Consider the following 26,779-nt stretch of genomic DNA (forward strand, 5'->3'; position numbering starts at 1 on the left):
TTGGTTTAATAGTTTATTATAATGTGTGTTGAATTTTGAGGATTGCCAAACATCACACTTAAAAGAAGCAGTTTCCAAACGGGGAAGGGGAAGTTAACAAAGATGAGAAACTAAAAAATTATTTTACCATATTTTCTACCTAAAGTGCGGATTTATTTACCCTTAAATGTGATTGTAATTACTTGAATTAGTCACTCATATATTCTTGAACAGCTGTTTAACACTAGAAGCGCCACAGCAGTCATTTTTGACTGTTTTCGCGATTTTACCTTGGTTTCCTAAAAACCCCTTTATCTTAAGATGTCATAATATTTCGCATTTTCCTACAGAATCGCGAAAATTATTAGTATCAAACATAAATCAAACAAAATTAAAATTAACGAAGATATTATTAGTTACACCTAGAAGCGCCACGTGCAATTATATTGACTTTTGGCAAAACTGGGTAGATTCATCGTGTTATTTCGCTCTAAAAACACATTTTTTTTTTTTTTTGGAAAACCTTCTTTCCCTACATGTTCCTTTCATTCGCGAATCAGCAGGAAATACATTTACAACAGGAAATACTTCCCACATTCCCCCGTCTCCCTATCACCCTACTTTCACCTCTTTTGGGGATATGCTGTAGTCATTAGTTTGTAGTAGTTATGATTCGTGGGTTTTCATTTATTCAAGCTCACTGTAATGGTAGCTCAAAGACCGAGATATCTTCTTAGTTCAGAAGAAATCGTATAGCTTTTACAGGATTTATTGAATATGAATGCTGTGTTGAAGAACATAGTATTGATGATGATATGGATTACGAGTTATAAAACTCTGAAAGTTTTCTGGAAAGAAACAATAGTTCTAGTGATTGTGAAGAAAGTACGGACGAGTAATCTTTGGGCCAAAGTCATTAAATTCTGCTGAAATTCCAGTGGGCCGTAGCAAATATTTCGTCATCAGTAATTGCGGCGTCCACATCCGCTGAAGCAGGTGAAAAATATCTATGTTTATGTATTGTTATTTTTTGACGATTTCTGAAGTACTTGAATTTTCAAAAAACACAATGAATGATTTTGTTGTTAGAAATATACATATACCATTTTCTACTAACATTAAAAAGAAACATGATTCATTTAACTCAGGATACTTACGAAAAAGGATGTCTTTTTCAAAACGAAGAGAAAGAATCTACATATGTCTCGTAGACTGCGATTTCTGCTTCACACACTTCAACTGGGAAATATGGAGTCCAGAATGTGCTAAAAGAAATAATGGGTCCAACATCATATAAAAAAAAGAAATGTCGGGGACAATGGGTCGAGTGCTTGGAATTTGTTTGTGAATGGAGCAGTGTTTCTCCATATAGAAAAATGCACGGAAGCAGAGGCAATGAAGAAAATTGGACACTGTCTTTAGAAGAGCTTGATGCTTAATTTCTATTATTTATGAAAGAGGAGCATATGGTAGCAATGATATGGAATATGATTTTTTGTGGAATAATACATGGGGTCCTCCTTTTATTTGAGAAACAATGTCTCGCAATCGTTTTCGATATATTGTGAATTACCTAAAGTTTGACCTGAAGTCAACTAGGATCCAGCATTTAGAAAGTGATAAATTTGAACTTATCTCTTTCTAAATGCTGGGTCCTAGTTAAACTTATCACTATAGTAACTTAAAAACTTTCTTTCTAACTTAACTTTCTAAACTTATCACCTTTTTAAACTTATCACTTTCTAAACTTATCACACTAAACTTATACCTAGTTAAATTATCACTTTCTAAATGTGGGTTCTAAACTTTGAGTCTACATCGACTAACAAAAGTTAGTTCGATGTAGACTCAAAGTTTATGTGCAATGCTGTTCCATATCTTCGAAAAGATAAACCGAGATGTGAAATGTGAAGTCTTACTAAAAATGTAATAATGCTTTTTTTTAAGCCCTCATCTGAATTCAGGTAAAATTTTGACCGCGGGCAATTATTTTCTTCACTATCATTAACCAAAAGACTTAAAATGAGAAACACAAGTATTTTTGGCACAGTAAGAAGACATCGAAAAGAAATTTCATGAAAAGTAGGGAAATTAAAAACACAGCTATTTGAAACACTTTTGCTAAAGAAATGTGAATCTACACTAACGCTCTATCAGGGTAAAAGGAGTAAAAATGTTGTACTACTAAGTACCTTACATCCGTAGGTACATAGTGTAAATGTAGACTCACAAAATAAGAAAAAACTTCGAGAAACAGTAAATTTCTACAATAAAACCAAATGCGAAGTTTATATCGTTGACAGATGACGCTTAAATATTCTGTTCGGGCTGTTTCACGTAGATGGCCTGAGCATGTTTTCTATAACATGCTTGGTTTAGCAGGAATAAATGCTTATGTTATCTACCAAAAATTGAGTGGTAAAAATATTACAAGGCACAGCTTCCTATTTCAATTATCAGGGGAGTTTACAGGCTTTATTTGAACAGAAAAAAGGACAAGATTTCCTCAGAAAATTTTTCAACTCTAGCAGTAGATTCTCGAAGATGCCAGTTTGGTTATTGTAACAAAAACAAAAAAGTCATGTGTGTAAAAAATATCAATATTATGTGTGTGGAAAATGCACATCCAGTACTGGAAAAGTTGTGTTGTGAAAAAATTGCGAAAAGCTATAATATGAATTTTGTTGTGGGCAAGTGAATATTTATGTAATAAAAATATGTTTGTTATAAAAATAATCTTTTTTCTTTAAAGAAGTTCCTAAACAGATATAATTAAGAGAAATTAAAAGTATTTTAAAGCATTTGCATCTTGATACAAATTTAATCCACTGAGCAATCGATTTGACTGGTTTTGGGCTCTTCTAGGTAAGGAGAAAGTTCGGCGTTTCTAGTATTGATGTTTTATTTTATTAAGTCACTTTTGTCTAAAACTCATTGAAGTAATTGAAATTTACATAACCTTTTTCTGTTTTGGAAACAGAATTCCAGGGTTAGCAAATTTGCTGATGCTCAGTAAAAGTGTTATTTAAACTATAAAACTTATAATCAGGACTAAATCTCAGACTTAATTCTTATTAAATTTGATAGAAAAATGGTCATGTCTTTTGTGCAAAGCACAAGTGGAACCAGTAAAATGTCTAGAAACATTCCATAAAATCAGCTTCACTCTAAAGCTGAATTTTGTCTTAATTTAAATGCCACATACTAACAAGCTTCCATTCTCTATGAATGATAATTTTTCTAATTTTTTTTACAAATGATTTACTCTTTATAAAGTGTTTCACACTAAGAACTCACTAAATTTTTTAAATTAGGTTTAAATAACAGCAACATTGTACTGCTTTTGCTAGTTTGGCTTTAACCGAAACGGCTTTTGCGCATATCATCTTGTGAATTATGCCAAAGGCTTTCTACTATAAGAAGGATAATACACATAATGCAAATTCGAAGGCGAAAATCATGCTTGTAGTCTTTAAAAAATAAATGCAAACTCCTTGTGCTCCTTCCAAAAAAAAATGCTGTAGTAGAGATAAAATTTAGTGTATTTGCGCCGTCATCACAGAAGCAATACCCGAGTCTACAATACCTAGTATCATATTGTTACGAAATGTACAGTCGCGGTAAGATAGCTTCCCTGCAAAGCCGTTTTAGGGTTGCCCTAAAATGGCAAGGGAAGGCAGGGTTACCACATTTAGCGAGAAATCGGCGATATCCCACGGACTGATGGAGAACCTTCTGGAACGAATTCTTACCGATTTAGCCCGGAATGTTCTCAAACACAAGCCGAAAGCTATATAAACCCTGCTGGTCCGCAGTCAGTCAGTAGTATCGAGAGGGCGAGTCAGAGTGACTTGTCTGGAGTGCGAGATAGTTAGCATCGAGTTGGTGTCTCGTCTAGCGAGTCAATCGCTGCGGAGTCGATAGAGTTGACAACCGGGCAGCGAGTGCCGAGTGGGTCGTCGAGTGCACCGAAAGAGTCTCGTAGTGTATCGTGGTTAGTGCATCATCGAAAGAGCGTGTTCAGAACGACTGAACCGAAGAGTCGGGAGCTGTGCTTGTGTGTAGTCGAGGTGCATCGCGAGTAGTAGCATGGAGAGTCTCGAGAGTACGTGGAGTTCCGAAGTTCCGAGAACGACCAAGCAGAGTCGGGAGCTGTACTCTTGAAAGCAGAGTTGGGTGCTTTGCAGGAAGCTGTCTCCACCGTGATAGCGTGATAACCTGAAGGCTGTGTCGCTGATTGTTCCAGCGTGTTTATAGTAGATCTTCGACGACTGTAAAAAGTGTTATTGGAATATTGGCTAAATAAAGTGTGTTTCGATACTTCATCAAGTGTCGTCATTATTCACTCCAAATCCACACGAACCCCGTACGAACGTAAAGGAAGAAAATAACGTGACAACTGGTGTCAGAAAAGAAAAAAACGCAACGATATGAAATATCTTCTCAGCGTGCTTCGCGTGGATGTTTTCAGTGGGGGGGGGGGGATTAAATAACCTTTCCGTTCAGCAAACTGAATGGGCAAGCATCTGTGCTGATTTGAAGCTAGCAATAAACATTTCTGTAAGTAATTTTTTAAAAATACCATCTCCGTTACAATACCGCTTCTGGCGGGACTTGAACCCATAATATTTGGCTCCACAATACTAACATTTTATCCATTACGCAAAATGAGCTCGCAAATACTACCTTATTTTGGTGTAGATTTTAAGCACAAGTCAAAAATCTAGGATTTCGAAATATATTATTGTTACAGTTTTGTACACTGATAGATAATTTTAGTGAAATTATATGTGAAGTTGTTGTATTTCTTCTGTGTAATGTAACATGAAAATCTAAAGGGTGAAGTTGGACGGAAAAGTAAGAATACACGGACAAGTCTATTTAACATTGTGTAAATGGTTATCTCGCTAATTTGGCGAGATATCACCAAGCTGGCAACAGTTTTAGTGATTAACTTTTGTCGCCAAATTTGGGTAGAAACCTGAAAACGTTGCCAAACTTGGCTACCATTTGGCGACATTTTCGTCCAGTCCCCGTATCACCGCAATAGGTATTGTAATTGAATAAATGTAATTGATCACCATATTAACTGTAACTGTAATTCGACCCTCATATTGCCTTCCAGTAGTTTCAAGAATCAGGAAGTACTAGAAATATATTTGCGGCCGGGGGGAAATTATATAAGGCAGGAGAGAGCATCTAAGTCTGCTGTCGGTTGTTGTTCAGCGTGAGTGAGGAGTACTGAGATATCTTCGGGTTAGTTTTCTCTTTAGATACGCTTTGCATTGCGCTGTGCTTAACGTTCTTAGTAGTTTGAAGTGTCACTACTGATTGTAGTACTTTGTGATACTGTGGACACCTGTACGAGTATTTCTGTGGAAAATTCCAAAACTCTGAAATGTTTCTTTTGATAAAATATTTTTTTTAACGTATGCAAACCCGTAGCACGCAACATTATTATGTTCTCACAATAATCTGCTGCTTCAGATTATCATGTAAAAATTATCAACCATTTCTTATTTGTTACCACAAATAAGAAATGATTATGGTTTATTATTCTTAATAAGCTTCATAATTTTCTTTTAAATACTTTATTTAACTTTTGTATTAACTTATATATTTTCAACTATCATCTATTTTTTTTAAAGCTCTTCCATTTGACTTATAAATAAATCCCTTTGATCTTCCATTTTACTTCTGATATTTTCCTCAAGAAAAATTTTGGAAGCACATTCATTTGAAAACTGTGATAAAAACTTGACATCTGAAACGAGATACCTGAAACTGATGCGGCAAAAAACTAAATCAACTCGCGCGGCCTCTGGCCATCCGAAAAATACTGCCTCTAAACTCGCTCCTGATTGGTTACTCCTTTCTTCCCCAACGCATGATGCGTTGGTATGTATTGGCCTTTGCACATACCCGAGCAAGAAGTAATTTTATAGTTCAGTAATATTCTCTGCTCGTTCCATTCTGCATTGCGTTGCTAAGCAGTGAGAGGTTGGTTGTACCTAATACTAACGCAATCCCAGTAATAAGGTGATTATAATGTTCGTGGCGGCTGTACGGGATATCGGGTTGGCAGAAATGGAGAGAGTTAATCACGGCAAAGACAGAAAGCAGATAATATTTTATGATGTGAAACAGTTGAACTGACCATTATTCTTCAGGAACAGAACCCATACAAAATTTAAGTACATCTTGGAGATGAACAGTTCTTCCTCAGAAATGTACTATGAATGTTTTTGTGATGAAATTATCTTACATCTTAAATGATACGGTCTTTCAACGCTTTATTTAAAACTTGTCAAATTCCATGACACTCAACTCATAGCCAATGACGACCAGAAACATTTGTCTCACAAATAATACAGTTTTAGTACTCTCAATACTTCACTCAGTTAACTCCTTTTACTATATACCGTCCATAACTCAAAATATTTATTGAATAGATGCAATACTTCCTTGAAAATAGGAAACGAACTACTCTACAATATCACAATAGTCTTGAAAACCGGGGCTTCTTTCGTTCATTTCAGAAAAGAATTCAGTGGCCATCTACTACATATAAGAATTTTCTCTTTATTTAACTCATTCAAGAGAAGATTCATTGATTAAATACAGCAGTTTCTTCTATTTGGGTTGGTAATGAGCTTCTGTATTTCTTCCCATGCAAGCGCCTTTCTTAATGGAACTTTAATTTCTCATCCTGTATTCTCCAAAAAAAGTATTAACTCAAAGATCATGTAATACACGTATTAAAATTAACGTATGGCCTGATCTAAGATTAACGAATTTAGTGCTGTTTTACAAGCGAATTGCATAGCGAGTTATAATCTTAGGTTAAACAGAAAGTCTGTTTAGGTATTTTATGCTCTCTCTGAGCTCGCAGTTTACTACTTTTGGGCTCGTCTTGCTAGCACAACTTTTTTTGTTTGACTTCTGAGCAGAATGGTGCAAGCACCAGGAAACCTATGCATGAGGCCAAATCCCTGTCGAATGAATATTTTAATTTCGACTCAAGTTAAATTTGCATTTAGAATTGCTATTGGATGTTACACATAGATTACATCATTAATGTCTTAATCATATTCATTAATATAATTATTATAAATTAGAAGAGATTACTCATGAAAAGTTTTAGCTAGTTTATATTATATGCTTTTGAGTTGTGCAGTTCCAATGTATTATTTTGTTGCTCCGCACGCAAGAAGGTTTATTACAAATTTGCTGTAAAATAGTGTATTATGCTTCACTGAAATAAACAAACAAGCATTCTGGGAAACAAATGAAATAAATACTACATACAGGATGTCCGAGAAAAATTGCGGCAGAGTTTCATGGAGTATTTTAGGGTTTAAAAGAACATTGGTATACGAATCCGGGCCAAACTAGTAGCGTCCAGCAGTTTAAAAAAAAAAAAAATATTTGTAATTGGTGTAACTTCAAATGCCTTTTATCTATAACTGATCAAGTTTTATCGATATTTACAACATTATCGTAACCCATAAAACATGCTTTTTTCGGTTTACATCAAGCCTCCGAATTACTTGATTAGAATCATAGAATTATTTGGTTTAGAGTTCTTCTGAAATATACTTTTCTAACGGCAATATTCTTTTTCAATGACCCCGCGTTATTATTGTTCTTCGCGAATTGCCGCCAAGGACAGTGCCAGCGAGCGCGACCGCATTTTTCATCAAATATGTTAATTTTTCTTATTCATTTATTCCGCAGGAGGAAATAACCGATCGCAGCTTTCTTTTGAAGTTCGATAAAAATCTCGTTTCGCTTACCAATACCGGTTCCTTACAGTGACCGACTGATTGTCTGACTGATTGCGGAACCGACTGATATTATTAAGAATAATAAAAAATCCTGTTTATCGAAAATTAATTGGATGGAGCTATGCCTGATAGTACTATTTTTCGGATAAAGTGTGGTAATTTTAACCGGCTATTAAAAATCAAAATAAATGTATATAAAATTGTTAAACATATATTAAAAAATAACATTGGTAGTGCATAAATAAAACTGCAATACTTAAATTTCAAATGTCAGTATAAGCCGTCAAAAAAAAGTTAACATTAATTTTTTCTTAATCAAACTATATTAAAAGAATAGCAAAATCGTACAAATATGTCGATTGTTTTTTAAAACAAGAGAGTTTTAAAATACTTCCAGCTTCAGCTTATACTCTAATACTTTTAGAGTTTATTATCAAAATTTTTAAAATGTTAAGAAACGAAATTCATACAGTTTTGGATAGATAATACTAAGAAATAATAATACTACGAAAACATTTTTGAGTGATTTATATGTTCTGACAGCACGCCCCCTAAATGTTTCTTGGTCTAAAAGAAATATTTCAACGATAATAATGCAATATTTCAATGATAATATATGCGATATTTCAACGATTTTGACAGACTGTAGTGGTTATCACAATAAAAGCATTGTTGTGTTATTTTTAAACATTTCTTACACAAATTTTTATATACTAAATTAGTTATTCCTATTAGAGATTGCAGAATATTGTTTCCATTTGCAATAACGTTTATTGCTAACAATGAAAAACATCAGTTATACCACATGAATTAGATTTCTTTGTAAATTTACTGAAATGAGATTCAATTTCGACCACTGCAGTCGGGATAATGATGCCTGCGCTCTTTCATATTTATGATAATATTGTTTTTGGCTTTCTTTCTTCGTTAATAGAGTGTATGTTTATATTTGTGCCACACCCTTTTGAGCAGTTTCATTAACAGCCTTTAAATGTTTCATAACGACCTTCCTTTCTCACAGTCCTGTCTCAGATGCCCTGCTTACGAGTTGAAATTAAACTCTTGGAATTGTAGAGACATTAGGCTATTTCGAAGCAGGAGACTTAAAAAATGAGCAACGCCTTTTCCTGGACTCGAACCTCGGACCTCTCGAATACGCGTCGAGTATGCTGACCATTACACCACGAATGCACGCTACAAAGGCGGGAGAAATATCTTATACGTTCTTCCTTTTACTGGTGACTGGGGATTAGGGAAGCCAACCGTCAAATCCTGGTGGTGGAGAATCATCATCCATTTCCTTTTTTTGCTCGGGCGCCACTGTAGAGACATTAGGTTATTTTAGAGCAGGAGACATGAACAATGAGCACTGTCCTCGCTGGGACTCGAACCTCGGACCTCTCGATTACGCGCCGAGTATGCTGACCATTATGCTACGAAGGCACGTTAAGAAGGCTGAAGAAATACCTTATAGAATATTAAGGCAGCTAAAGAAATTCTTTTCGCTTTTCCTGTTTTTTTAAAAACAAATCAATGTCTTTGCTCTCCAGCTAGAAAAATGAAGAACTCTAGTAGATATAAATAATACTTCTTGTTGAGAGAAACCTCTAGAAAGTTAATTGTAAGGGCTAGAAATTCTATGTAATTATATCTGACTGGAGTTTCGTAAAGTTGGTTAAATGACTGACACTTATAGAGCCATTAGGTTTGTCGAAGCAGAAAACATGAAAACTGTGCAGTGCTCTGTTTGGGATTCAAACTCCTTCCAAATGCTGGTCCTTCCAAATGCTGGTCGGATGTGCACCTGAAACACGCAGCAAAGAGGGAAAAATGCATTGTACAGTGTCTTTCTCTTCTCGTAATGCTATCTCAAATCGCACCTTATGAGTTGCACTGCCATAACTTCATTTCTTACGTTACATTCTTCACTTTAATCCTCTAAACGCGGGATCTGTGAATAACGTCCTAACCTTTATTTCTGAATATACTTCCTAATCGCGTAGTAGAAAGGGAGATTTAAAATGCAATCAATTTCGCTGGAGGAAAAGGCATTTCTTTTAAATCCTGTTTTGAATTTTGTACCCGCAGTCAGAGGATTAAAATCGTTCAAAAATGGTTGCGTCAGTACCAGATGATACTGTAGATAACCTCCTTTACCTTACTTACAAAGAGGATATGTTAATGAGTTTTAACATGTAGATCTTTTTATAATTTCTGCTAGTACTTAATTGTAACTTAAATGAATGCCAAGTCTAGACACAGTCACTTCTAACTTTCCAGGATATGAAATTCGGGTAGTGAAAACTGTAAAACTTAATCTGGAGTATTAAAAGTGTCACATGTTATATCTCAGAAAGCTAATAGAATATGACTGACCGCAATGAGTTGCACACTGCAAGCAAGAATTCCTTATATGGAAAGAATAGAATTTGTCATCCAACTCTTCAGTCTGCTTTTAGAAAAGAATCTTGGTGGCTAACAAATGGTGATTCGCGGGTTAAAAGGATAATATGTTTGTATATACTTCGTAGTTGAAGAACTTCGTAGTTGAAGAACTTCGTAGTTGAAGAACACGTAGTTGAAACTAGTGTGTATGTTTATGAGATACTAGTAAATGTATATCTGCAGAATGTATGTGATGACACTGTAATGAAAAGCTAAATATTTACTCAATGATATGTAGTAATGTATCACTGAATTAAATCAGATGAATGTGTATGGCAAGTTTATTGGTTTCAATAAACTATTCTTTATTCAGAAAAATAAACATGTTACATATTTTCATCTATGCTAATTTAATATTTTCATAAAATTGAATATTACAAAATAAGAAATACACCCGACCCAAACATTTGCCGAAAAACGGGTCTGTCTTGCACGACCTCGAGTCACCGCGACCGCCCACAAGTGGGCATTAAGTGAATTGAAGATTCCTTCCCTTATGAAGAGCGATTCATCGATAAACAAACACAGAAGCACAGAAAAGGGCATATGTAGCCTATTGTTGTAGAAATCACTGGGCAAAAGCAATCTGAGGGGCATAATCATCCCGGCACTACACGTGAAAGCCCAACTTTGTATAGGTTGTAACTAAAGTACTCGAACTGCACACTCTGCACAAAAAAAGGCGGGCGAGTACTGTATTTATCGTTCTACTGGTCCAACTAAGGAAATTTAACTTGCGTTTTTCATGTCTCGAAAGCGCGACTTTGGATATATATTATATTTATATATAGCACTGTTCTAACCAAATTTGACAAAAATTGTGACTTTTCTGAAACGATATACCGATTTTTTTCCATATTTCGATTCTACAACTCAAATTATGCCTAAATATTAAATTTTGAAAAATTTTGGAGAGAAACTTAACCGAGAAATTTAAAAATTTATCGTGGCATGCTTTTTTTCAGGTTGTGCAAAGAATAATTCACTTCGGGAAACTCTTAACTTATAACATATTTTCCCTTCTCTTTTTTCATTGTGCACGAGCGGAAAAAAGTATGCAGAGTTCATTTGTTCGAATAATTTTAACAATGTGCGTAAAGCACATTTGGCGTTATTATCGTCAAATATGCAAAATTTCAAAACGCGCGTACATATAAATGCACTTGTATCCTTAAAAATTTTGTATAAAAAAAGGTCTAATTTTTTGCAGGTATGCTTAGAAATACATCTACTTTAAGACAACGGTAAAAATTTTACAGGTTATAACTGAAAAATCTTTTAGAAAAATTTATAAAAATTATTGAAAAATATAAATTTAAAAAATAAATCAGAAAATATCTGCGAATTTTATTTGGATTGAACCTAAATTTCGAGTTCGGAAAGATGGAATCAAGTAAGTTTAATTAAAAAAAGATATAATAATAAATATATGTATAATATGCAATTAACATTTAGGAGCTAAAATTTTGAGAGCTATTTTTAAAAAAAACTACTGGTGTGATTTTTACAAAACTTGGCATTTTGGTATAATTTAAGTCTTAAAATCGAAATATGGAAAAAATAGGTATGTCATTTCAGAAAAAGGCCGATTTTAGATCAGAATATCTATGTTAGAACAACGCTATATATAAATCTAACACATAGACTAATTCGCTCTTTCGAAACATGAAAAATACAAGTTAAATTTCGTCAGTCAGCCCAGTAGAACGGGAAATATAAGAACTGTCCCCCTTTTTTTGCAAAGTATGCATGACATAGTACAGTCGTGTTCATGTCTTAGAGTCCGTGCCACTTGTTTCCGAACATATATCTGTTCTCTGGATGGACTGATTTTTAACTAATGGCTTGTAATAATATGTAGCTAGCAGTATGCCTCTTCAGATAATGTTGCCAGTCACAATCTAGAACCACGTACACCAGATGCATTTCGACTAGCTCTACCCATTCGTATAATCAATATCTCACTATCTTTGTGTCAGTGTATGAAATGAAGCTTTACTGCAAGAACACTCTGACCAGCATCAGAAAAGCATTTTTTACTCTGGAGTGTTATGTGATTCCGAGTCGTTCGAGTGCACTCTCCTCACTAGAAATTTGTAACCCCAGCATTGCGACGCTTAGAAAGGAAATCGTTGCCATTAAATATAACGCATTAAAACTATATTCTTCATTACATGTATTTCTTCTAAGCAAGTTTTATTATCCTTTATCCCTGTTCACTCACAATTCACTAGTAGTCAAGTAAGTGGTAAAGTTACTGAACACAGGTAATTTGACATGGGTTCGAATCCCAGCGAAAGGGCTAATTGCATAGGCGTTTTCATTGTTTTCAGCACGTGTAATGTGGATAGGAGCCAGTTTCCCTTTTAAAGCCCTAGCCCTCTCATGTTTTGCCGTAATCAAACAAACCAAACCAAATCAGCTTCTAAACGTTAGAAAATTACACCTTCTAATTAATATAGTAACGAAATAGATGATTTTGTCTTTCTTTCAAGGTCTACTGATTGATTCGACGATATTAGATTACGTTTAATTTAGGTTGAAATTTTCTTAGGTAATTTTGATTAATTAATTAAATTTGGAAAAAATCATCAATAACGGCCAGGTTGTGTTAAAGATTCTGAGCAAATTTTATTAGGAAGATTATTTTCTAATGAATCCGACAGTGCAAAAATTGAAATTTTGAAATAATTAGTTTGATTGTTAATCGAGGGTAAGGGAGAAAAACTATAAAAGCTGCTTCAAAATATTTTATTATTATTACAAACAAGCATGATGCTAAAAAATTCGATTAATTCGGTTAGGTAAATCTAGGTCGAACATCAGTTTCAGGATATGATACAAGCAAACAAACGGAGAATTAAACGAAATAAAAGTATTCAGAAAATTAGCATTAAGGTTAATATTGAATGGACGGAGAAGAAAGAAAGGAAAAAAAAAACCTGATCCGAAGAACCGGAGTGTTATTAAGTTTGAATTAGAGGAAAATGGCGAAAAGGGTGCTGTTCTCACACTCGTACTGAACGAAGGTTAAATAATTTTCGATTCCTTGGTACAACTCACGGCTGTAGTTAAAAGGGAAAGTTTTTTTTTAACTCTCTCCAAGGAATAAAACTGCCCTATTTACAATGAATCGTCCTTTGAAGTGAAGGCGGACAGCACCTTCCGAGGGCGAGGCAGAATTCGTCGACAATCGAAACTATAAACAAAAGTACAAAAGATTATGATATTCTAAACTTGACCCATATTTCAGATGCGTTTCAATCTCGTTTGGTTAGGGAGGAGCATAGCGAGCGTATGCATATAAATTTAGACGACTTCGATAGATCACGTTCTGAACGAGTTCTTTACTTGAAGAAGGCGCCATGTTTAAACTGGTAAGTTGAAGTTTTATCATTCCATGGAATAAATTCTATCATTTAATACCATTTATCTCAGAAGCTTTTCTTTTATGGATTTCTGTGAAATAAATCTTGGGATTTAGGAAGCGTAGAATGTGACATTTGTTATTACAAGTAGGAATTTTTATGATGACTGCTTTCAGCATCTCGCTCATTTTGGGGACTTGTTAATAACTTATGTGTCTCGCTTATACATCACAGATATGGGATTAAGAGGACCTATTTTGCCTGTAAGTTATATCGGTAATTTAGCTTCTTCATTCTTTTACTGGTTTGACCCTTATTTTTTCATTTTTTTAAAATAGAGTGATTGTCTTCGGATAGACTGGAAATACAATAAAGGTGGATTTTAGACTTTCGCCCTTGTTATTTGGTTTGAATTTTAATTTTGGATCATAGTAATACTTGAGCACTGGCCTTGTCAATGCTTTGATTCACAAAATATATCAATTTTTGAGTATTTTGTTATACTTTTACAAAATAAATATAAAATTGTATTGTGCCGACAAAATAAAAAAAATGATTGATCAATAATTTATGCCTAATGCTTGCGATGACTATTCAGATTTAAAATCGAAGACATAGGGTGAAACTTCAGTGTGTGATTTCGATTTCTATGACAAGTTATCCATATGATGATTCTAGCTATGAAATTAGTTCCAATGATCTTAGACAAGAAACTTTCATGGAACGGAATAGGAATACATTCCGTTACTTCCACTTTGATTACCCTTTAGTGCCAGTGCTGCAGCTTAGTTGAACTTTGAGTTGAGTGAAACTGTTTCGAGATTCAATTACTGATGATGATTTGAACGGTATTACGCTTTATAAGCAAATACAGATGCTGAATAGAGTGTTCAGAGCTGTTTTGTTCGAAGGCATTCCGGAAGAAACAATGCAGGAAAATGATATAAAAAGGAAACCTTATCATATATTAACAACTATTATTTGAAACGAAAGAAGATACATGTAAGTAAAAACTTCAAACACAGTGATTGTTCTCTAAAATGACTATCACGTTTTTATATGATTTTGGTTTACCTTCTCAGAAATATAGATAACTTTCAGAAGTGGTAGCCACTGAAGAATTCGTTGTACTCACCCCCCCCGCACAAGTCTGCAATAGTAAAGAGGCCTTTTCTGCCGAACATATCCATTTTCAAAAAGCTAACTCTAAATGGATTCCTGGAGTTTAAATTGCCCAGCCCTAAGCTTTCACCAGAGTATTCTATGTCTTCTTAATAATCACATTATAATAATAAATGTTAAGTTCGTCAGCTGGTGATTAATGACGTTTGACATTAATAGACAGTGTTGCCTATCGAAGATGCGTAAGCGCTGTTATTTGCCTTCGATATTATAGAAATGCGTTATTGAATACAGCGTTAAATTGAAAATCATTTTCATTTCATGTAACATTTTTAACATTTTGAAACAACTGTTACTTTATGCAATGAATGTTATAAACACGACAGATTTTATTTCTGTATTAAGTCTACTTCAAAATTCCAAGTTTTTCTTCATGTGCATTTTATTATCTGCGCTAAAAGAAAAAATGAATTATGATAAAGATAAATTTTATTGCTTTATTTATGATTATTTTTTTAAAGTTCGTTCAAACTGTAATATATGTTTTCGGCATTTTTCTGCTTATACCGTTTTATCCAAAAAGAAATGCAGAAAATATTTTTTAGCATTAACATTTTTTAAATTAAACATTTAATTTTATTAGTTGACAATAGCAGATATTTTATTTATTTCAGAACAGAAACTAAATTCAGAACAGAAATAGAATAGAACAGAACAGAAATTAATAAATTTCAAAACAGAGCATAAACTTGTGATATTTTTATACCTGTTGCATCAGGTTCTTCTATTTACAATAAAATTAATGTAAAATTCCTTACCTGCTGCATCTTCAGTGTTCTCGACGCCAGGCTTCTAATAATCACGTTTTCCAGTAAGAGTTTCTATTACAATTAGCAGGCCATCTTGTCTTTTAATTATTTATTGAAATAAAAAACTAATATACACTATTTACAAGGTAGGTGATAATTATTTTAAAACAGTACATTTTTTAACTCTGAGTCTTTACGCTCCTCAAAGCGGTTCCAATCTCGACTGCTTCTCGGAACTTAATTACAGCAAAAGTAAAGGAAGAGATGCCCGCCACCTAGTGGCAAGAATGTGACATCCTCCCACCTTTTGATTTTACCTCGATAAAATGGGAAAATCAAAACAAAATTTATCAATAATCAAACAAAAATTCAAGTACAACTTTCACAAATATGAAAAGTAACTAATGCTCTAAAATTAATACTTACAAAGAAGGATTACACATCTAAACATTTTCTGCATTACATTCATACCATATCCAGATAACATGTTCCAATTGACTACTGTTAGGACAATTAAATTTCTAAAATACTGAAAAGAAACAAAAATTAGTATAGCAATTTAAAAATATGTAAGAGGTTTTACAGTTTTACGTCCATATCTAGTTTGATAGTTCATATCACTGTAACACTTATCCGCAGAGTTTTTTATGTTCATGGTGAAGTCACTAAACAAGTTAGGTATATCAAGTTCGAGAGGATAAATACGTTTCACAGGTCTTAGGAGTTCACCCGTTGCAGTTTTCACTTTGACAACACGTACTTCGTTGTCTTTCCCAGGATATAGTTCTACAACACGACCTATTGGCCAATCTATTCTCTTCTTGTTGTCGCTGCCGACAAACACCAAGTCATTTTTGTTGATAGTCCGAGTAGATCGTTTAGATGGTTTTTGCACTAGTATAGCTAAATATTCATCACGAAATCTTTTGCGGAAATGTTCTCTTAAGTTCTGCAAGAACTTGTATCTTTTTGTCAGATTAATGGTATCCAGGTAGTCTAAGTCAGGCACTCCGACGTCGTGCACATCTTGTAGAAACATTGAAGGAGTTAGTGCCGTAAGATCATTTGGATCTTCTGAAAGGTACGTAAGGGGTCTTGAGTTGATTACTGATTCGATATCACAAAGTATAGTCAACATTTCCTCATAAGAGACACAGGACTTGCCGAGAACATTTCTCAACATCTTCTTCACTGTTTGTACCAACCTCTCCCACCAACCGCCCCACCATGAAGCAGTTGGGGGATTAAACTTCCACTGTATTCTCATACTAGTTGAATTACATTCTATTTCTTTCCAATCTATCGATCTTAACAGATTTTCAGTTCCAACGAAATTAGTGCCATTGTCGCTGTAAATAATACCTGGACGACCTCTTCTGGCAATAAATCTCCTTAATCCCAAGATGAACGCATTTGTTGATAAACTCTCTATCAGTTCAAGATGTATCGCGCGATAAACCGCGCAAGTAAAGAGCAAGATCCATGCCTTTTTTCCTTTTCTTAAATAAAGAGGACCGGCTACATCGACTCCGGTCACTTCAAACACCAGAGCATCTCGAACTCGATCTTCAGGAAGAGGTGCTGGAACAGTCTCTATATTCTTTGCGCTATATCTTCTACAGCGAACACACTTCATAAGAACTTTACGTACTGTTTTTCTTCCTCTCAGGACCCAGAATTTCTGTCGAATATTGGCTAGTACGAATTGCACACCAGCGTGGGATAGTCGCAAATGGTAATCTAAAATTAACCTATGAACTAAGTCATGATTTGAGGGCAATACAATTGGACAGAGAAAATTTTCTTCTTCCTCTCTTCTTCTAGTAATCTTGGTCTTTAACCGAATAAGGCCATCTGAGTCAAAAAAGGTACAAAGGTTGCTAACTTTAAGTTCTTTGCCAAATGCTTCTATTTGTATTATCTTGCATATTCTCTTTTCTACAGTTTCTATTTCAGGGACCGTGAGTTCTCCTGATTGTTTAGAATCTGGTCTTCTGCAGTTGTTGATAAATCTGCATATCCAAGCAGTTATTCTTAACATTTTATGGTAAGATGAATATTTCTCAAAAAAATGTTCTACCCTTTGCGTATTTAGTGCAGAAATGACTGATTTCCTTTTTTCTGAATTTACTATTTCCATGTCCGGTATTTCCCTTTGTCTTGGCCATTCTTCCTGATTTTTCTTCAGCCAGTCGGGGCCCTCCCACCATCTAACTGCTAAAAGTTGTTTGGCGGTGCAACCTCTTGATGGGAGGTCAGCTGGATTTTTCGTTCCAGCAATATGTTTCCACGTTTTTGGATCCGTCAGTTTCCTAATCTCCCTGACTCTGTTTTCCACAAAGACAGCCCAGACAATCTCTTCCCTTTGAATCCATGTCAAAACTGTTGTAGAATCCGTCCAAAAATACGTTTCCACATTTTGCCATTGTAAACCATTTAAAACAGAAGAGCATAGTCTGGCACCTATCGTGGCAGCTATCAATTCCAGACGAGGGATCGTAATAGATTTTACGGGAGCTACCCTAGACTTCGATGCCAACAGATGAACTTCAACTCCAGAATTCGTCACAGTTCTCAAGAAAACTGCAGCAGCATACGCATTACTACTGGCATCACAGAATGTGTGAATGCTGCAGAACTTCCTATTGTCCTTGCTGGAATGTATCCAACGTAGGAGGGATATTTCTTTTAAGAGAAAAAGGCTTTTATACCAATTCACAAAATTTTGTTTTGTACTCTCGTCAACTTCAGTCTCCCAAGAAATTCCTGTTTTCCATAGGTTCTGCAACAATATTTTAGGATACAAGAGAACAGGACTCACAATACCAATAGGATCAAATATTTTGTGTGTTACAGCGAGAATTGTTCTCTTCGTTATTATACCCATTTCAAAATCTTCTAGCCAATTCAGATTCAAAGTTAAATTATCTTTCTGAGAGTTCCATAACAGACCCAATACGGGTGAAATAGTTTCCTGTTTCAGGTTATCTTCATTATGTAACCAACCTCGAAGATTAAACTTTCCTTCATTCATTATTTCTCGAGATTTTTCGATGAACTGAATCATCTCGGATTCTTTGTCAAAACTGGCAACAACGTTATCTACGTAGAAGCTACGCAAGAGTTTAGCTATTATCTCCGTATCATATGAAGAATTTTTCATGTACTTTTGTAGATGGAATTCTATAACAGCTGCCAAGAGGAAAGGACTACTCTTAACCCCAAATACTACCCTAGTATGACAATATATTTTCGTTTTCCTTTCTTCCACATCATTCCACCAGAAAAACCGAAGCCATTCTCTATCTTGAGGCCTTACACTGATCTGTAAGAAAGCCTTTTCAATGTCTGCTATAGCAGCAAACTTGCCTTCCCGAAATCTCAACAAAAGAGATGGAATTAGTTCTATCAAATTTGGTCCACACTCCAAACACTGATTTAGAGAAGGAGACGATTGTTTCCTCGCAGACGCATCAAACACCGGTCGAATTGGTGTTGAGCTATTTTCTTTGATCACCGGTCTATGCGGTAAATAATGTCCATAGTCAACCGCAATATTTTCTTTAACTTCTTCGATCACTCCTAAGTTACACCAGTCATTAAAAACTGCATTGTATGAAGAAAATAAATTTTGAGATAAAAGTTTCTGGGTGGTAGATTGTAGACGTTTCAACGCTAAATCCTTGTGGGTGGAAAGTGGTACATGATTCTCCGCCCACGGAAGTGCGACTTCATAACGCCCCTCTTCGTTTAGAGATACAGAATTTTCGAACTGCAATTTTGATTGCAAATCCCTTTCCTCTCTAGCCTTCTTTGTAACTGGATCTTTTATTCCGATAACATCAAGCCTCCACAGTTCTGACAGAGTGGCATCAGAAATATGTAAAGATAATGAAAGCGTGGAAAAGGAATTTTCTATTTCATAATTGTCAGTGTTCGCTTTCCCCATGACTGTCCACCCAAGTCTTGTACTTACAGCAACTAATCTTCCCCAAGGAAGAACTTCGATTTTACCTGTAAATAAATTTGCAGCAACATCTGCCCCTAACAACAAATGAATCTCTTGGGGGTTCTCCTGAAATAATCTGCAATTTTCAAAAACATCACTGACGTAAATTCCTCTTCTTCTAAGTTCCCTAATCCAGTGTATATTTTTGATTTTAGGGACCGAAGAACATATTTTTCTTTCATCCAATACATTGATTTCGCAATTATACCGTTTATCTACGCTACCCAATTTTATTCTATAACGTTTATGTTTTTCCGAAACTTCTATGCCACCGAAAAGTCCGTGGGTTACACTTTGTTCACCTAAGCTTCTTAATTGTAACCTTTCTGCTGCATACCTGCTTATGTATGAGTTTTGACTTCCGGTGTCAATTATCGCTCGAACAAATTGGTTATTCCCTCTTCCATATATGCGAACAATTAAAGTTTGCAAATATACTTCTGAACATCCTGCTTGATTTGAAAGTACTTTATTTTCTATCTGTTTGTCTTTTTTAATTTCCGAAACTTCGACAGAAGGATTTTGTTTATTACACATAATAGTTGCATGTTGTTTTTTACAAATAGAACAAGTTATTTTTGTTCTGCAGTTTTGAGCCAAATGGTGTAATTTTAGGCATTTATAGCAAGCACATTTTCTTTTTAAAATGTCCCTTTTTTCTTGTAATGATAAGCCGGAAACGAAACTACAGTCATGAATCTTGTGGAATTGATTACAGAATACGCAGTTCATATTTTCCTCTCTGCATTCGGATTTTGTAAACAAATCTGTAGCGGTCGGAATCTTTGGTTTATTATGTCTATTTGAGAAACCATATGCGCTTTTCGTTGCAGGGGGGAAAGAAGACTGTCGCCGATCGGATACTTTTTGCTGTTGCGAAACCGTTGACCTTGTGCGTTCGCGGGATGAAAGTTCTGCGTGTAAAAATGACATTAAATCTTTTATGTTATAATCGGTGCCAACATTTTGTGTTCTATGAAATTCAAGAGTTAATTCTGAAGGCAATAACTTCAAAATCATCGGACACAGCAAAGCGCTGTAAGATTCCGATACAACATCTAACGCTTCGAGACATCTAATCTGCGTTTGTACTTTATCATACAAATTACGAAATGTTTTTATGTCATTCGCATTTTTTAATGATTCAATATTCAGCAAATTATTCATGTGCGCATTAATAAGAATGTCTCTCCTTCCAAAACGGTCGTGTAAGATTTGAATTGCTGAATCATAATGCTTTGGCGATAACGGAAGTCCTTGAACGCAGCTAGCAGCTGTTCCTCCTAAATATGCTTTCAGGTAATTAAATTTGTCTACTTTGTTCAATGATTCGTTATTATGTATTGAGGACTCAAAACTATTCCAAAAAGTAAGCCATTGACTACTGTTCCCATAAAATACGGGAATCGAAAGTTTTGGTAATTTAACATTAGGTGTATCTTTTATATTTTGCTGTGTGTTCGGTGCATTTAAGTCATGATTAAGTTCCTTAATCCGTTTCTTAAGCCTGAATTTCCATAACGTTATCTTCTCGCGATATTGTTCTGTAATTTCGAATTCATCTACACTCAGAATTGGTTCAACTTCCACATCGGCATTAGATAGCGTTTCGGTTTTAGCATTAAGCTGTTCTAACAATTCTTCGAGCTCATTAATACTACCTTCAGATTTATTTAATTCACTTTCGATTTTCTTAAATAGTTTTGTAACGGCAGTTCTTAAGATACTTCTTTTCTTTTTTAATTTATCTACTTCAGCCATTATTTTTCTTAGATTCAAACACTTACACAAAAAATATACGTCTCATGAAAAACAAATATTTAACTCTTACTTAGAAAACAAAATTATTCTTTTGCTGAATACTTCAAGAACAAGTATTAAAATCTTCAATTTTAATATTCAGCTTTTGAATTCACTTTATTAGAACTTTTCAAAAAACCTGGCGTCCCTGTTCGGGCGCCATAAAAATGTTGCATCAGGTTCTTCTATTTACAATAAAATTAACGTAAAATTCCTTACCTGCTGCATCTTCAGTGTTCTCGACGCCAGGCTTCTAATAATCACGTTTTCCAGTAAGAGTTTCTATTACAATTAGCAGGCCATCTTGTCTTTTAATTATTTATTGAAATAAAAAACTAATATACACTATTTACAAGGTAGGTGATAATTATTTTAAAACAGTACATTTTTTAACTCTGAGTCTTTACGCTCCTCAAAGCGGTTCCAATCTCGACTGCTTCTCGGAACTTAATTACAGCAAAAGTAAAGGAAGAGATGCCCGCCACCTAGTGGCAAGAATGTGACAATACCTTTTATGCTTCTTAATTAAAAAATTCTGATGTGTACACCACATGACTTCTTTGTACAGAGTATTAAATTATACGCATTTTTTCTTGCATTTCATTGAAACTTATTGAATTAAATCTACTTCCGACAGCACATAAACCACAACAGAATAAATCCATTCTTTAAAATTCACTTTGCTTACCATAGCGACACTCTGGCGCTAGGTTCACTTAACAGTATTATATTTCGTTCATATTATAACTCAGAATGCACAAAATTTATATAATTTAAAGAATTATCTAATCGTTACCACATGTTCTATTCAAATACTATAATAATGCTAGAACGATGTATAAAAGAAATTAAGCAAACAAAACAAAATTAAAATTTTTTCACAGGCGATTGAGTATTTCGCATTCAGTTAATTCAGCTCTTAAAAAATCAGTTAATTCAGTTAAATCTTAAACACTTATTTCCTCGAAAAAATTCCAGAAAGGATTAAGCATGATTTAATAATAAATGAATAATAAATGAATGCAATAATAAAAATTAAGGCGTTATCTTTGTGGTTGCGAAGCTAAATTTCTCTAAATTGGCAACAAATCCACTATTCTGCTGTTTCAAACATAAACAAGCAATGGCCGCCATCAAAGAAACTATTAGGCTTAGCAGCACTTAAACAACTTTAAAATTGCTGATAATTCTAAAAATATTGCATACAGATTTACTAAAGGCATAAAAATCTTAATCGGAAGATAAGAACAACAAAATTCAATCATTTTTAAAGCAAAAAATGCACAATTTACAAACATATAAGAGTAAAGAAACTGAGATCACTGAGCCGGGTAACGGATATATATATAAATATATTTATATACGTTTGGTGCGGTCAATTGCAACCAAAATACGAGGTGCACATCTACATGTTATAGCAGTCCTATATACAAAATTTCAACGTTCTGAGGCTGCTCGTTTTTGAGTTATGCGAGATACGTACGTACATACGTTCGTACTGACGCCGCGAAAAATTATCTTCAGAATCCATTTTAAATCAGTTTTAAAATTTTTTTGGAGGAAAAGAATCTTTTATTCTGTTCTTATGTACAGATATCACGCAAAAACATCGTTAAATTGCATTCGATAGCGGTCAAGTTGGATATTTTCGTTGAAATATGCTACCTGAAACTTTTTGCGATTACAATATTTTCTTTTTACTTCGTACAAGGAAGTAAAAATAATCGTAAACATTCATTACCATTTTCTTCGAGGAGTTAGAGCGTAATCTAAAATTTTTAAACTAAAAGTATTTACAAACTGAAATATTATATTTTTAATTTTGGAAATTCGTAATAAATAAAAATTAATATAAAAAATTAAAAATAAATTGTTGCCATTTCACTTATGGGAATGTTTATTATAAGTCTCTTGCTCAAGCGGTTCACTGAGAAAAATACAGAGCTGAAACTGGACTACTTATTGAATTAAATTATTTGATTTTCACGAAATATACTAGATTCGCTTGAGGCAGGAAGGTCTTCAAGAGTACTTTTAAAAGAAAATAGCTTGTATTCACGTTACACATAGGAAAAAGAAAGAAAACAACCATTCAATTAGTTTGTTAAGATTCTAACTTTAGTCGAACTACCAATGTTCAACTTCGAATAATTATATTTTATGTATTATTTTTATCTAAGAAGAAAGGATAATTTTTTGCATAAAATTTTATATTTTTAAATTTTTTATGCATTTTGTTTGTTAAAAAAATTTAAACAGTAAACTGTTCGTTGAGAATGTTATACGGTAATCTGAATTTTCCAGGCTGGCAACTGCATCGTTATCTGTTTTATTAAATTTTTTTAATCAATATACAGTTCATTTTCCTCTGTCTACTGAAGAAAAATCATTATGTTCCCTTCACCTGTATCTCATTACAATGCAGCATATAATTATAATATAAGCTATTTTAACAAATTATGATCTCATTATAATAAAGAGATAGATCAAGTGATTTTAAAGTTAAAACGCTAGCCCACTTAAACTATAATTTATTTGAAACATGAGCACCAATACGTTATAGTGCCCGCCTTAAAAGGCTGGAGCATTTATACAGGTTAGTCACTCTTCTCCAAGGCAAAAAAACAGTACAGAAGTAACCTGGCAAAATGTGTCGGCATCTACATACAATCGGTTTTAAACTTGAAAATAGCAAACTTTAAGGGCTATTGTTAGATTATTAGTTAGAAAAGCAAATTAACCACCTTGTATAAAGATACGCCAGCATGATGAGGTTTGAACCTTAACTAAGATTGCTTTTCTCAGACTGAAAACTAATATTCATGAAGGTTCCGGCATATTTGTGATGCCTCACTGCTTTAGAGAGCATTTACTGACTCGTATAAAGATGCTGGTAACTTAATGACAAGGCACCGCGGTCAAGGTGACCCCAAACGTGAATCAATGTAAAAATGTCATCACTGAAGTTTCTGATTTTTTTTCTTTCCAGGTGGTTATTTGTGTTTTGCTGTCTGTGGCTATAGCCCAGTATCGGCCCGGACCCGCTCCCCAGCCCCACGGAGGTGCTCCGGCCTATCAACCAGCTCCTCAACAGTACAGCGCCCCTGCTCCTCAATCTTACAATGCTCCACAGCAGTACAGACCCGCACCAGCTCAGCAATACAGACCAGAACCAGCGCAACAGTATAGACCAGCACCCCAAGCAGCTGCCAGCAGTGGCCACTATGATCCCAGAAAGGACGATCCTTATTATCAGGACACTCCCCCTTATATTGATGTCGAAAGATTGTCTTACAATATCGGTACCGCCAAACGAAACTAGGTTGCTCCTAGAGTAATAACGAATTTTTGTCTAAAAAAGTAACAAGTGTTGCGCTGCTAATTTGCTTTCAGAGAACTTCTGTTCTATCAACAAATTACTGCATATCGGTAAACAGGAAATGCTATTGACGAGCTCTTTCTCATTTCGTGTCTTTGTTACGCAAGTTTCGTATGAAAATAGTTGGAAAATTGGTTATCTTGAAAGAACATCATAATGTTTTTTTTTTTTTTTTTTTTTTTTTTTTAAATTTACGGGGTTTTTTTTTCATTACTGAACTGGAACATATTTCCCCATATTTGTTCTTCGCCAACATCTAGTTTATTTCTAATTATTCTCTGCTGGAATTTAGAGCACTTCCTTTTTTTTTTAACCTTTCTTGTGTTAAGAAGAATTTTGTTTGTGTATTTAGTTTGTTTTTTTATAAACTTCATTAGCAATGTTTAAAATTTAGTATCCATTATTTTCCTCAATCTTTCATTTCGAAAAATTTCTTCCAATTCTTTCTATTCTTTGTCACTGTCTTTGGTTCTGTCGCAAAGGAACATGAATTTCTTTTCATTTTCTTAATTTAGTCTATTTTTCTGCCTCTCTTATCTTTCTTTTATTGAATAACGTTTCGTTTACAGTAATATTACAAAAAGAACTGCGATATTCTTTGTTGATAACCAATCCAACGCATGGCTACAGTTTAATTCTGAATGATTTCAGTGGTTAAAACTACCCTTGGTTATGCGAATTAAATACCTTTTGAGATGCCAAAGCGCTAAGTAAAGCAAAAATGAAGACAATATATATGATTTGCTGACTCTTTTTTCTGTAAAAAAAGCTATCACAGACCTATTAGCATTTTCTACTTCTTGAAGCTTTGCCAATTTTTTTTCTGTGAGAGCATTTACAGTATTATTTGCTTCTACTAAAATTGAAACAAAATGATTTTTCTTTTTTATTGCGAATACTGTTTCAATGCCATTAGGTTGCACTAGTTTTTTTCAAAACAACATCTTTCTGGAAAAAACAAATGCAATTATTCAAAAGAGTTATGTACTTTTAAAGTTCTTGACCCCATTGCGTTTATTTTGCTTCAAGCTGCAAAAACTAGTTTTCGCTTGAAGAATTCATTGTGATCCTAAGTCAGATGTGAACTACAAGTTTAAAAAACATGTAAAAATAATAGTTGCCAATTTTGTCTGTGTAAAAAAATAAAATAAATTATATATATATTACCTTTAAAGCTGTCTTGATATTTTTCACTTTTTACATTTAAAATCTGAGGGGGTAAAAGTATTAATATCGTAATAAAAACGGTTATTTTTGAAGCTTGAAACTCAAAAGTCTTTGTAAAAAATTAATTTTTAAGATGGAAATAAAAATTACTCATAATTATGAATTATATCAAAGAATTTATTAATTATCAGTGTAAATTTAAAATACGGTTAAAAAATATTATTGCATAGGTGTGATTGGTTGTATAAAATACCATGGGATAGATACTGATGCGTATAAATGAAATACATTTCTGAATACAATATTATTTTGGGCTTAAATTTTATCAAGAGAGCAGATTATCCGCAGTAACTACCTTATCAGATATTGTCTGTACACGCAAGATTACAGGGGTAATAGGAAATAAATAAATAAAAATGATATCTCTACTTTAAACTTCAGCTTGCAAATTAACACCTTGCAGAAGCTGATAACATTAAAATATCAAAATTAAATCAATATATAAGTTAAGTAAACAAAAAATACAAGAATTTATAAAAAGTTGAAATCTTTATTTTATTGAATCTTTGTTCATTTCAATTTAATTCCTGAAACAGTTTAAGTTCAGCAATTATGTTAGGGCTTTAATGAGCTTTAGAAATTCCAGAGACATACCAAATATAAATTTCTATATAGTGAAATAATCATGTATCAAACGCGGGACCGTTTCCGTGACGGGTAAGACAACAGAAGCATAATGAAATTCTTATCACTATTACCATTCGATTCAAGCAAGTAATAAAAAATTGTCTTTTATAATAATACTTTATGCATCAAGGGTAAAAATTATGATTAGCGTTAAAAATTGGCAATATTTCAATTCTTTTCCTTATTTACTAATTTGTACAACAAAAATATAACATTTGAAATAAAAC

The 26,779-nt window shown here is 33.9% G+C and overlaps 1 protein-coding gene across 1 annotated transcript; it reads left to right on the forward strand.

The window, feature by feature from the left end:
- The first annotated feature begins 13,433 nt into the window (after positions 1 to 13,433).
- LOC118181219 (uncharacterized) lies at positions 13,434 to 25,872 on the forward strand. The gene is made up of 2 exons (XM_035350302.2): positions 13,434 to 13,588; positions 24,309 to 25,872. Exons 1-2 carry the CDS (start codon positions 13,577 to 13,579, stop codon positions 24,639 to 24,641), a joined length of 345 nt encoding a protein of 114 aa, XP_035206193.1. The 5' UTR covers positions 13,434 to 13,576; the 3' UTR covers positions 24,642 to 25,872.
- Positions 25,873 to 26,779: the final 907 nt, after the last annotated feature.

The sequence above is a fragment of the Stegodyphus dumicola genome, chromosome 7, assembly GCF_044657685.1.
Source record: "Stegodyphus dumicola isolate Sdum_Otavi_A_Nest chromosome 7, ASM4465768v1".
NCBI classification, from domain to species: Eukaryota; Metazoa; Arthropoda; class Arachnida; order Araneae; family Eresidae; genus Stegodyphus; species Stegodyphus dumicola.